This window comes from Lissotriton helveticus, chromosome 2_1 (assembly GCF_964261635.1).
Source record: "Lissotriton helveticus chromosome 2_1, aLisHel1.1, whole genome shotgun sequence".
NCBI classification, from domain to species: domain Eukaryota; kingdom Metazoa; phylum Chordata; class Amphibia; order Caudata; family Salamandridae; genus Lissotriton; species Lissotriton helveticus.
Genome location: NC_136059.1, coordinates 1,404,241,864 through 1,404,255,743, shown reverse-complemented (window position 1 = coordinate 1,404,255,743; position 13,880 = coordinate 1,404,241,864). Strand labels below are relative to the sequence as shown.

The 13,880-nt window shown below is 39.4% G+C and overlaps 1 protein-coding gene across 1 annotated transcript in view; it reads right to left on the bottom strand.

The window, feature by feature from the left end:
* Nucleotides 1-13,880, bottom strand: part of CHRNA6 (cholinergic receptor nicotinic alpha 6 subunit) — a 219,466-nt gene that overhangs the window by 79,946 nt on the left and 125,640 nt on the right. Inside the window, exon 2 of the mRNA XM_078677527.1 lies at nucleotides 1,087-1,226. Within this exon, the coding sequence (XP_078533653.1) occupies nucleotides 1,087-1,226 (140 nt within the window). The remainder of the gene's footprint in view (nucleotides 1-1,086; nucleotides 1,227-13,880) is intronic.

The window sequence follows — 13,880 nt, the reverse complement described above, 5'->3', positions numbered from 1 at the left end:
GGTCTTTCACTGGTACCTTGCAACCTAACTCTGCATCTTTGGTGGGCTGTTTTCTGAGCTCATCAGTGTCATTCATTAAAGGCACTCTGTATGCCTCACTGGCAATGGCACCAGACTCCGCCTCTCTCATTGGGAGCCCAACATGACAATGTACCCCTTCTTTGCATCTCTTAGCTGCACCTTCTATTTTGGGATCCGGATGCTCAGAAGCCTGCCCTGGGATGAGGGTAAATTAGAGAGAAAGGGAATAACCGGAATGAAGAACATTTATCTCTTTTGAAGGTATTTTTCCACATGTGAGGGAGTCTTGGAGTTTACCCTTGGAGGTCCGCGTGTCACGTTATCTTGTCCCTCCTCATGTAATTTACAACTCTCAGCATACACTCCTGATTGCACTCTTTGTCAGCTTCTGCAAAAATTTTCTCTATTCGGCTATCATTCAGGACTTAAAAATGGATATAAATAGCTCCTGATAGCACAGTATGTGTGTCCATATCAGGAACTGCATTGTATGGCATAGTATCACTCCTAATTCACCTCATTTCATTTTCCATTAAAATAACCAATCCTTAAATTGTAAACTAGTAAATTATCTAGTTTGAAGGGATCAACTGACTTGTACTATTTTTAAATAGTCATGCAATTTCAACTACTATTGTTTTGCCCTATATACTGCTTCCAATTCTCCCAGCTATTCATGAAGCTACAATAAAAAATGGCAGCCTAGAAAAATCTAAGAAACGTGACATAGCAACACCTTTGTTCATGCAGATGGTTACAATACACATATTAGTAAAATGAAGTGGAGCACCTCAAAAGTCTTGAGTGAACACAAAGTTCTGATATTTCATAAGCAAATCAGCACCAACATTTATTAGCAATACATTATCGGGCCCCAATATTAGTATCAACATCTATAGATCCACAAATAATGTGTTGATGGTTAAATAATGTTTTACATTTCAATTGCATATTATTCTTAAGTAAACAAATAAAAACACCCACTTTCTTCGTTGACTTCCACCATATGTGATTCATGCCTTGGTGGTACTTTACATTTATGGGAGTTATTACAATGGGTCTTACCACATTTACAAGTTGAGTGAGTGCCACTTCAAAATGCACTTTAACAGGGTCTGAAACATTTTCAACAGGCCTTATATATTGGTTGTAATGTCCAAACAACTTCTTAAAAAGACGTTCTTCTGTCTCACATAAGGAACACCCTGTGTTATAAAAAATTGCAAACAAAAGCATAAAAAGTTTAAAAGTCACATTTAATATAATTTGTAGTTTTAGTACACATTAATCTTTGATAATAAATGGTACACTTGCGTATCACTTTGCATTACACACAAATAATCACTCCGACCTAAAAAATTCTTTCAATTCCTTTGCGCAGTGGTACCTTATGATAGCATGAGTTTACAGTGACAGATTAGCATGCTGCAAAATCACAGATAACAGCAGGTGCAGTCGCCAATCACATCATCAATGATTTCATCAATTACATCACTGTATGAGCAATTGTATCGTGAGGCCGGGTGTGTGCACGGTAGCAGAAAAGATGATTAAAGACCACTCTGTAGGAGAATACGCACAAGCGTGCGATACAAAATGGCCGCCTTCCGGTGAGCTCCAGCTGGTTTTTGCCTGTTTTTGAATAAAAATGGCTAAATTTTGTCAGATTTCTACCTACAAGGAGATCACTGTATAATTGAAGCCAGTACCTGTGATGCAGAGTTGTTTCTCACGTTTTTGGACAGCAGAAGTGATTTTTCTCTTCTTCAGGCTCCTGCACCCAGCTCTGTCTTCTGGTATTGCAGGCTCGTCTGTCAGGGGGGCGGAGTGAGCACTCAAGAAAGGGCCTGGCTTGGGCCTAGCCACTCCCACAGACCATTTTAGCTGCTGCACCAGTCATTTTAAGGATATTTTCCCAATTAACACTCTACTTTCTCATTAACTTTATATTTCTTTATAAATTTAATTCTTACTACAAGAAAATGGAAAATAAAAATTCTGTTCATAATAAAAGGAGAGAGCAGGTTTCACCTCTGCCAATTTTTTGCCTAGCACCTTCCTTGAGCCAGTGTTGGCGGCGGAATCAGCTCGCAACTTGGGGGTGATCTTTGGCCCGAACCTACAGCTCGACATGCACGTCAACAAAACCACCTCTACGTGCATGATGCTGTTGCGCATGTTGCGCAAAGTTCTGCCCTTTCTCCCCGCTCAAGCCAGGCCGGAAGTAGTTCGTGGTACCATACTAAGTCGTCCCGACTATTGTAATGGGCTACTTCTGGAGGCCCCAAAAAACTTGACGGGGAAGCTACAACGGGTGCAGAACATGGCCGCCAAATTGGCTCTCTCCCGCCCTAGGTCTAGCTCCTCCACTCTAGCTCTAAGAGACCTACACTGGCTCCCGGTACACTTGCGGGTTCAGTATAAAGCTGCGTGTTTGGTGTTTAAAGCTGTACATCAACAGGGTCCTATTCCTCTGCAAAATATGTTCGCGTGGTACTCTGCTTCGCGGCCCCTCCGCTCTTCTTCGGCGCATCTACTTGTAGTCCCGAGGTTCCAGAGAGTGAGGATGGGTGGCCGCTCCTTTAGTGTTGCAGCGGCCAAACTCTGGAACTCCCTGCCACTATCTCTGAGAAGCCACAGGGACTATTTTCCGTTCAGGAAAGCGTTAAAAACACATTTGTTTCCAAAAATTGCCTGAGCGGATAAAGTGTAACTGTTCCTAGATCAAAGAGCCAGGATGCCCTCTGGGTGACAGGACTGCGCTTTATAAATACACAAAATAAATAAAATAAATAAATAAATAAATCAAAAGTGGTAGAGTCGACTGAACCTTCCTTATCTTTAATTCTGGAAGAAATTCAGGCATTTCTTGCTAATACAGATACAATTGCGTCAGAGATTAAAAACGTGCGCAAATAAATGGCTAGTTTATCAATGGAAATCTCTGATAATTCAATTAAAATACAAGATAATGAGGTAAAAATAGACTCTTTTACCTCACTTGTGGCGAAAATATCACCTATGTCTACACTACTCTTAGATATGGAAAATTGAAACAGACAATATAACCTATGCATTTTTAATTTACCAGAAGATGTTGAGGGTGCCAACTGCAGATTATATTTGGAAAATATGATTCCTGGCCTCTAAAAAATCAAATTTCCTGAAAAATTTGAAATTGATAAGGCACACAGGATTCCTTCCCTTCGCAACCATCAACACACAAAACCTCGACAAATGATCTTTAGAGTTCTCCATCACCACCATTTTGTTTTGATCAGGAAAGCAGCACGAGAAATTCCTTCATTGATGGTCAATGGCAATAAAATATTTATACATCAAGATTTTGCCAAGGAGACTGTTGCAAGGATTTCACTGCTCTTCGTCCTCAACTAAGAAGTCTTAGTTTCAAATTTGGTCTTTTTGATCCTTCAACAATGCGTATTTGGAAAGATAATTTCTCGAAATCCTTTCATTGTCCTGAAGAATTAAGCCAGTTTTTGGATCAACAGTCACAGCACTCAATGGATACTCATGACTCTGCTACTTGAATATTGGCAGTTACATATTTTCTGACAAATTGATGATTTATTCTCGCATTGGGCTCCAATGGTTCCGGTTAAGCTTGTAGAGCGTGTGTGAGTTTCATTCTTGATATTAATGTTTTATGTTTGTAATTTCTTCCATGTTTTATTTCCTCCTTCCTTTTTGTTTGTTCTGGAGCTACTATTTTTTCATACTCTTGCCTTATTTCTTGCTTTCCTCCTCTTGACCTTTTTTCTCTTTCTCTTCCATTATGGCTAATGTTCATAATATTAAAGTAGTCTCATTAAATATTAAAGTTTTACGCCATCCAGTTAAGCATACAAAAATGTTAGATTATTTAGGTAGTTGCAAAGGAAATACTTGTTTTATACAGGAGACTCCTATAGATGACAAAATCTTAGATTATATAAAGAAAATGTGGGTTGATACTATTGTCTCCTACCAATGGCAAAAAAAAATGATGTGGCTATTCTGTTTGCAAAAAAATTACATTGCCAAATTTTGAGTAAAACTTCAGATGCTGACGGGAGATATATAAAAGTTAAAATTAATGTTCATGATTCAATCATATTTTTACTAAATGTTTATGGTCCTACTGCGGATGATCCTGTTTTTGGTCTATTCTTACAAATGAGGTTATAAAGTTGGGTAAAGTTCCTTTAATTGTCAGAGGTGATTTTAATCTTATATCTGATCCTTTATTAGATAGATTATCTCTTACTAAATTTCACCCTTCTAAGGTTTTTTATGCTTTTAAATAATTTATTCAAACCACTAAGTTAGTAGATATTTGGTGACTACACTTCCCTACAGAAAAAAGTTTTGCTTTTTTTCAAACCCACATAATTCTCATTCTAGAAATTATTATTTATTAGTTTCCAAGGAACTAATTAACTCTGTGATTACTCCTAAGATTAGTAACATTGACATTTCAGATCATGCTTTGATTTCTTTTGTTTTGAAATTAAATTCAACTTTTACAAAGCAATCTAGATGGCGAATGAATACTGGCATCGTTTTTAATAAACATAATAAACCTAAGCTCTTAAATGCCATTCAAGAATATTTCCTATTCAACCCTGAAGGTTCTACTTCTATGGTTAATAGATGGGATGCTTTTAAAGCTTATATTAGAGGTGTAACTATTTCTATTATGGCCCCAGAAATTAAAACTTTGAAGCAAATATTAAAAATTTAGAAAAACAAATTGCGAAATTTGAGAGACTTTTTATTATGTCTAATGATCCTCAATATAGAGTCAAACTACAAAAACTTCGATATGAGTTTAACTAAATCCTTAGCAAAAGAGCTGGCATTCAGATTTTGAATCCTAAAGCCAAATTCCGTTTTAATGCCGACAGATCTGTGGATTAGCCAAGATTTCATAATCAGATAAAATTGGGCTTGATTCACCCATTACTACTGATTAAATTATATCAGCCATAAAATCTCTTAAAAAAAATAAGTCTCCTGGTCCCGATGGTGTTGCGGCTGAGTATTACAAAGAATTTCAGTTACAACTTTTGCCTTATTTATTTCAACATTTTACCTTTTTGGGCTCTTTAGGAATTACCTCAGGTTCTTTTACTGAGACTTTAATTATTGTACTTCCCAAACCGGATAAGGACCCCACTCTTGTGTCAAATTATTGTCCTATATCTTTAATTAATCAAGATTGTAAATTATATGCTAAAATACTTGCTTCTAGATTATCCCCTGTGTTAGATTATATTATTCACCCCGATCAATCTGGTTTTATGAAGAATAGATATTATGCAAACAATACAAGAACTTTGCTACATGTAATTGAACAAGGTTCTACTTTAACTCTACCTTCAGGAATTCTGGCATTAGATGGTAAGAAAGCTTTTGATAAAATGAATTTGCAATTCTTATTTCATACCTTATTATCATTTAATTTTGATGACACATTTGTCCGCAAGATTCCTGCTTTATATTTTGCTCCCACTGCTCGTTTATTTATCAATGGCCAAGTTTTAAATCTATCTTTCCTTTTTAGAGGTACAAGACAAGGTTGCCCCCATTCCCTGCTTTTGTTTCTTATTGGTATTAAACCTTTCCTTACTTCTATAAGAAAATGTGTTAATATTAAAGGAATCAATATTAAGGATGTTATTATTAAAACCTTAGCTTATACTGATGATGCACTTATATTTATTAGTGATCCTATATCCTCATTCCCTTCCCTATTAGAGATTATTTCAAAGTATTCCACAGTTTCTGCATATAAATTAAATACTAACAAAACTGATATTTTTTCAATAAAACATTTATTGTACTCCTGATATGATACCTATGAATGAAATTATTTGGCAAAACGATAAATTGAAATATCTTGGTATTCTATTCTCTTCATCCATAATTCATCAGGTAATTCCTCTTAAAAATCAGCGGCAAGTATTAGACATGATCCATAAAACTCTATTGTGTGATACATGTAAATTGCATGTCCACTTTGCACTCACGTCTTTTGGGGAAGTGACCACTTCGCATCCCACCCTGACGAAAGCCCAGGACCGTAAATAGTTCAATAGCAAGGGCTGAATCACGTTGGTGTTTAGTTTTGGGTCATAGGACAAGCATATCCTCCCAACCTACTTTAGTCATTTTTAACCTACCTTCCCGCTCCACCAATAAAGGATACTTTGGGAGTGGGGGAGGAATTTTATCTTTAACTTTACTCCCTCATACACAATATCTTCATAAGTGCTCCCTGAAATATGGTTGAGCCCACCCAGACCGTTAGGAGTTGGGGTGAGCCCGATGATGAAGCCTGTCACTATTAGAGTGAGTGAAAGTGTCTCTCTTCCTTCCCACCCTTTAATCAGGGGGTAATACTAGGCCAGTGTTGGTTGACCTCGCAAGGTGTCCTTACTCAGGTAACACCTCCCCTCTAACTTAGTTTCATTCTATCAGTGGCCTCAGTAACCCATTGGTGGATGGAAATTTGGTCAGGGTTAGGTTGAGAGATAAGGGTGGGCATTGTAATATGAAGCAGCTTATTTAACTCTGATATGTTGAGTTTGGACCAACTCCTGGATCTATGTGTCGGAACAGGCCGAGAAGGAGGGGTAGAACCGACCCTAATACTAAAAGGCACCGCACAGTAATCCGACCAACAAAATGGAAGAGGAGGTACCACAGACAAGACTTTTAAGTTAGAAAAAATAGAGTCCAGAAGGTGCCCCATGATGTGAGTAGGTGCAGAGTTAAGGAGGGCAAGATTGAAGGAACCCAAATCGTAGATAAAAGATGAACCTAAATTATCATCTGCGTTTTCAAGATGAACGTTGATATCGCCAAGTATGGTAAAATTGGCTCACCGCAGAATATGGGGAGCCAGTGAATCGGGCAGAGCTGAACACCAGGCACTGGTATACCCAGGGGGACGATAGATAAGTACCCCAGTGCTATCACTCAAGAGCGTTGCTGCATTTTCATGGGGTCATGGCCCCATACAGAAGAGGGAATCCATTTGCCTCTGAGCCCGTGCTGCAATATAGACACGGAGATAAAGCAACAGGAGTGCACCTGAATACCCAGTTGAGAAGTGAGTGATGAACGTATGTAACAAGAACAAAGACTCAACAGGTAATATTTACATAGGCTGTTAGATAAACATGCACATATAGTTGGGAAAAGGAAAGAGAAGGAAGACTCCAAGGTTAAAGGATGTGCTGAGAGCACTAGGTATTTAGAGCAAGTGTCAGAAAATAGTAGTATCAGCACTGTTTACAATGAATGTGGGTGTAACATGAAAACACTATGCACATAAGTGCCCATGACACACAGAGTTGACGGAACAAGTGACAAGTGACACAGCGATGAGAGGCGCAGGTTGAACAATAGTGAAAATATTTACAAAGTACTTTAGGTTCACGACTAATTATTTACAGAAGTCTACAGAGGATTTTAACACTTTGTGAACCAGAGAGTAGTGCTAAAAGCGGTGCTGGTGAAGTCCACAGCGTTTCTACCCTTAATAAGTCAGGGTCATCTTCAGGACCAGGTTACCGTTGTGTTTGTGTCGTACCAAAGGAAGTAACGAGGAGAGAGTAAGATAAGGAGTGTAGGAAGAGAGGGAAGAGTCTGCCAGGATGCTAAAGAGAATTCTTCAAAGATACTTGATGTGGGAGAAGACCAGGAAGATTAAGTCACTGGTTATGGCTCAGTATTAGTGATATACTGCCAGCGGATAACATAAGGGATATGCACTAAGAGCGGGGAAGTGGGGGAGAAGGGAAAAAAGAAAAGAAATAATCAAAACAGGTGGGGTAGGAAAGGACAGACTCCAAAGTGGGGGGTTCAGGGAGAGAACTCACCCACAGGAATCCAGAGGTAAACGTCGTAATATTTTGGATGGATTGGCTATCACACACAGGCGTCCTGTGGGTGAAGGAGTAGCAGCCAGGGGCCGGCGGCCAAAGTGAGCGTCCGGGGCTGTAAAAAGTAATTAAAGAATAAACTCCATGTCCAGGCGTGGTGGAAAAAAGGCCTGGTGCGAGGACGGGGTGAGGAAGGGCGTTCAGCCTCACAAGTGTTTTCCGATACTTGCTACTACGGACCCCCCCAGACATCCCCTTGCAGGCGAGTGCAGTCACTGACTGCACCTGCCTGCCAGGAGATCTTTAATCCCCTTAAAAGTGCATGCGGGTGCCACCTGCACAGTCAAACGCGGAGTGGCTGCTGTAAAGTCGCTCTGTTTCCCACTTGAATGTGCTGCCCTGGGATCAGTGCGAGTTTGCTGCTGCCCTGGGGGCAGCACATTCAATGTAATGGGCGCACTTTCTCTGTTTCTGAGAGGTGCACCAGGTGCAAACAGAAAATATGCGCTCTATCTGTAATAGGCCTCAGCAGTGTTTAGAGAGACATTTTCAGAGGCAGGCAACAAGAGGCCCTGCTCTGCTGTCTTTACTTTATGCAGAGCTATGCAGAGGCAACAGACAGCCTTCATTTCAAAAGAACTCCAAAGCAATACTGAAGTAGACAGTTTTTTTTTATTTCGTGGGGCCCAGACCTGAAATTGCTGGCATAGCGCACATCTATTGATTTTGCTACACAAATGCAATTGGAAAAATTTCGAAAAGGTGTGGGCGGGGTCTGTCCATGATGGCACAGGTATATTTAAGGCTCTTTCTACAATGTTTTTACCGGACAATTAATTAGACCAAATTGGGTTCAACAATTTTTCAAATTCCCTTTTAGGCATGAGCACACGCACTGCAGCCTTGAATAGCAGTGTTAGTATGCACTCAGCTTTGATATGGAAAAACATTGGTGAAGAAAAAGGTGAAAGATCTGGGGTGAATATGCTGAATTGGCAAATGTGCTACTCAAACCAACTATTAAAGGCATACATGCCTCACCTTGTAGGAACTAGGGTTTCAAATTCCCCCATGCACTCGCTAGACCAAGGGGCTGCAGGGGCCTAGTTGCCTCACTGCCAGCCTTTTCATGGCGGGCTCACTGCCATATAAAGGGTGGTGGTCTGGCAACTCAGAATATGCTCAGTGGTACTGCTGCAGCACCGCCAACATATTCTGCCTCAGACCGCCATGCCACAGGATCCTGGAACCAGGTGGAGAAGGAGGCGGTGGCCCTGTGGCGGTCCAACCGCCACATTCAGAATGTGGCATACGGTGCTGCAGTGTGGCAGTGGTCGGTCCCAAAGGCATATTCAAAATGGATAACCTTCTGTCCAATGGACTTATTAAATAATTTGCAGATTTGCAACTTCAATTTGACCAACCGTCTTCTCAGTTTTTGAGTTAACAACAATTGACTAATTCATCGAGCAAGCTCCTAGGCCCGATGTCTGTGGGCCTGACCCAATCGGCTATTCTCAAATACATAACATGCACCCAGGTTACATAGAAGGGAGGCATTTCAGGACTTTATGGGGTCCTTATTGATCATTACTTCTCATACCTCATTGCTCTGGATCTTAGAGAGTAGTGGGAACACTGAGTGGTGGTTCACATTTCAGATGAGGGTTGGGAAGATATACTCTTGAACCAAATGATCACACCGGTGCAGAGGTGGTGCTTGCTCATAAAAACCGTGGCTGAAATGGTATACTGAGTGTTTGGAGGACACCGAGGGTCACTACGCATGATTCCAGGTTACAGTGCTCCGCATGGCATTGTAGGAGAAAGGTATCCTCAAGACGAATGATCAACTGACTCTGTTTGAAGAAATATGAGGAACATTCGTGAAATAGATGCCCAAATGTTCTACCTCCACATGGGGGGTATACATGTGGCAATGGGAGGGCTACAAGCGAACTTGAAATCGGTTAGATTGTTTTATTAGGTGATTACGCTGCATATCATATCTGTGTATTCGCCTTGGCCATACATTTCTTTTTTGTGCGATCTTGGAACTTTAAGTATGACCGTTATGATGCATCTACTGGACTTGTTTTTTTTTACAATCTAAATAAACAATAAAGAATTATTTTGGAAAATAAACTTACATCGAATCACTAACAGTGCTTAATTTGAGCTGGTGGTTGCCGGTGAGGACCATCTAGTCCTGCACTCATTTCTAGCGATCAGCACTTAATTTTCGTCATCAAATATTAGCCGCGAGCATGACAATTAAAAATACACAAATGGAAAAGAAAGAGGAAGAGAAAGATGGAAAAACATGCACAAAGAGAGAAAGCAGGGACCGACAAGAGTGCGATAAAGGGGCAGCAGTGCCTGGTAATGGATTAAAGAGACCTGAGGTGAATGCTACACAACAAGCCATAGTATTTGGAAAGCCGATTTTTAATGGAACCACTGGAGCAGAGCTTTGGGCACCAGAACTCATTTATTTACAAATGAAGTACAGATTATTGATAAAGAAGAGAACTCTCTCGTGTAATTGTTTATCAGAAAGCAAGTTAAGTCTGTCATTTTGCAGGATGACGTAGAAAGAAAGTCAATGTATAACCTTATGATCAACAATGACCCAGAGGAAAATGGCTTCATGGGTGAATTCTATTTAACTTTTAAGGATGTGCTTCAAGGACCCTGACCTACATCTTTTACTTGTTCCTTTTTACACATCAGATTACAGATTGTTTGTCATAAACTGATATCAAAAATTCACCTTTGAATTCCACATGCCAATTTCCAATTGCTGTTTTCAATATAAATGTAAGTTTATTTATAACCAGTTAAATAACAGATTTATGTATGGGGCGGCAATCCACTGGCCTGCCAGGACAACAGAGTTTAAGACCTCCACTTCCTTGCCAAGAGACTCCCTGGTATACTTAGAGCTTCACACTAACTGGTGGGGATCACAGCGACTTCCGATGGGGAGTAGCAGAAGCACTCTAACTGAAGGCACTGAGACTTTTCTGAGCGTGTGCCGTGTTTGATGCGTCCACTTGGTAAGTTTTTTTTGGTTTTCAATAACAAACTCCTAAATAGGAAATATGTTATTAAAAAGAAACAATAATGTGGACCTTCCCATGAGGACAGCCAGGATATTGCCAGACTTGATTTGCTTTATCCCTTCTACAATTCAGAAAGAATCTGAACTCATCTATTCAGAGGACATTACATCTCTAAGTAATAGGGATGTACTCGTGTATATTCTACATACATGAAAACAATCGAATAAAATGCCCGTTCCAGTTTAAATGTTTTTGGACAAATAGTCTATAAGCATTTTAAATATACAAACTATTAAGTGTAAGAAAAAGTTTTTGCAGGTTTTGCAGGTTTAAACTTTATTGTTCAGTTAATTAAAACCATAACAAAATTTCCTTTGCACTTGTGACACAATATTAAAATTTAAAATTAGTTAAAATACATCTTCAAAATTTACATCAAGATAAAATTCAAATAATCATTTTAAAAGGACAAAGAAAATGAAGTTTCAGAAAATCACAGTACAGTGTTAGAGGTATTAGTTATTTAACAAGCGTTTTTCAAAGGCAAGCAGAAACTTTACAATCTTACAGTTAATCTGTGTGTCCGTAGAGTCCAAACAGCCTATAATAGCTGACCTGCAGGTGCGTAATCCCTTAATCAGAAAATTATTCTTTAAAAGAAGCATTCGCTCCTGTTTCAACTTTGTACAGTGACAAATAATGTGGATTATATCCTCTTTGGTGTAATCGCAGAGCCGACAGGCAATAGATCCCGTGTGTTTCCAGGCTGGTGCATCAGCCAGTGTTGGGTATTTTCCGAATCTTAGAGCCATCAACCTTTTTTTAGTAAACACTGAGTATGTAGAGTCCAAATAGAGCGCCGGAGTAAGTAGTTCGTAGCTATTAATTATAGCCCAAGAATGTGAGCGATGGGAGAAGATTTCCTTATCAATAAGTAGAGAATGTAATTTAGCGGCTTTGTTTATTACCTGTTTAAATGTTTTAAACGGCAAATTTTTATCCCATAGCTGGGCGGTACGTGTTAATTCCAGGGCTTTAATCAGGAATTTGGTTGCCTCTGATCTTGTTCCCATTTCGACTTCTTGCCACAAGAATTTGTTTAAGTTATTATCAGTGGTGTTCATTTTGATGCGGTACCAGGTTTTAATGCACGTGTATAGTCTTCCCACAGACTCATTCATGAGACCAAATTCTAAGCGCATTTGTGCTGGTGAAGCATCGCGAGGAAGTTGAAAGGCTTTCTTATAAATTTTGGTAATCAGGCTATTCAACAAGGCACCATCCTTACCGTGCATTGCTGCGCTTGCGTATGTTAGGGTGGGAAGGGCTTTAACTGCAATTACTGTTAGTAGTGGTTTGAGCGAGGGGCCCTCTAGTTTTTTGTACAAGGAGCTACATGCGAAGATCAAGGCTCCAGTTCGTTGCGTAAGGTAATGTTTCTGGGCTTTTAGAGTCATCTTATCATCAATAAAATATCCCAGATATTTATAATTTGAGACCCTTTCAAGCCTTTTGCCTTCTATGCAGATATTGTAATCTATTGAGCGCCGATTGGAAATTAACATTATTTTGGTTTTAGATAAATTCAAAGTCAGTTTGTTAGCAGACAAGAAAAGCGAAAGTTCAGTTAGTAATCTAGTCATGCCGACTTTTGTTAGGCTCATGAGTACAATGTCATCTGCGTATGCAAGATGTGAGAGTTGCAGGTTACCTAGTCTCGGAGGGTGAGCATTACAGGTGTTTAGTTTGCCCTGGTATACTTAGAGCTTCATACTAAGTGGTGGGGATCACAGCGACTTCCGTTGGGGAGTAGCAGAAGCACTCTAACTGAAGGCACTGAGACTTTGCTGAGCGTGTGCCGTGTTTGATGCGTCCACTTGGTAAGTTTTTTTTGGTTTTCAATAACAAACTCCTAAATAGGAAATATGTTATTAAAAAAGAAACAATAATGTGGACCTTCCCATGAGGACAGCCAGGATATTGCCAGACTTGATTTGCTTTATCCCTTCTACAATTCAGAAAGAATCTGAACTCATCTATTCAGAGGACATTACATCTCTAAGTAATAGGAATGTACTCATGTATATTCTACATACATGAAAACAATCGAATAAAATGCCCGTTCCAGTTTAAATGTTTTTGGACAAATAGTCTATAAGCATTTTAAATATACAAACTACTAAGTGTAAGAAAAAGTAAACGCTAAAGTATTCTTTACAGATAATAAATATAGGCCCAATAAATGCCAGATGTAAAATTAGCGCTGCTTGCCCAAACATTAATCCATTCTTTACAAACACAGGCGTCAAATTCACACAACACAACAATAAAAACATTAGAACGTCCAATAAGATATGTACCATGAAACATTATACTTTCAAATTGTGTATACATCTTTCTTCATAAACATTTATCATTGAAGTCAACAATGAGCTTGCAAACAGAAGTGTAGAACCAAGCCTCATTTTCATTATTACATTTCTCATACAATGATCAGCTAATCTCTTTATAGAAGGAAAAGTGCTGACATTACCCAAGCAGTTCTTGTGAGGGTATCTGAAGTTATGGAGTTCATTAACGCAGATCTCTTTCTTCAGAAAATAAAGTGCCCTGTCACTAGTGCAGGGCTGCATCGAAGACAGTTCCCACTGTTTCCTGATTCCCTAATGCATTTTGTTCCATTCAGCATGAAATGTGTACATTAGGGCCCGGGCCGTATCCCGATCAGCTTTGCTGGTGCAACACAAAGCGAAGCACCTGTTTAATGCACCTGTGGTGCATATGGTAAATTGATTTAGCACGATATTGTTTACTGTTAGTGCTTTACTTCCAGACACCAAATCTCAGAAACAGAAAGGAGGAAACGTTGCTCATTGTTTCTAAGTTGTACTATCTAAAAAAA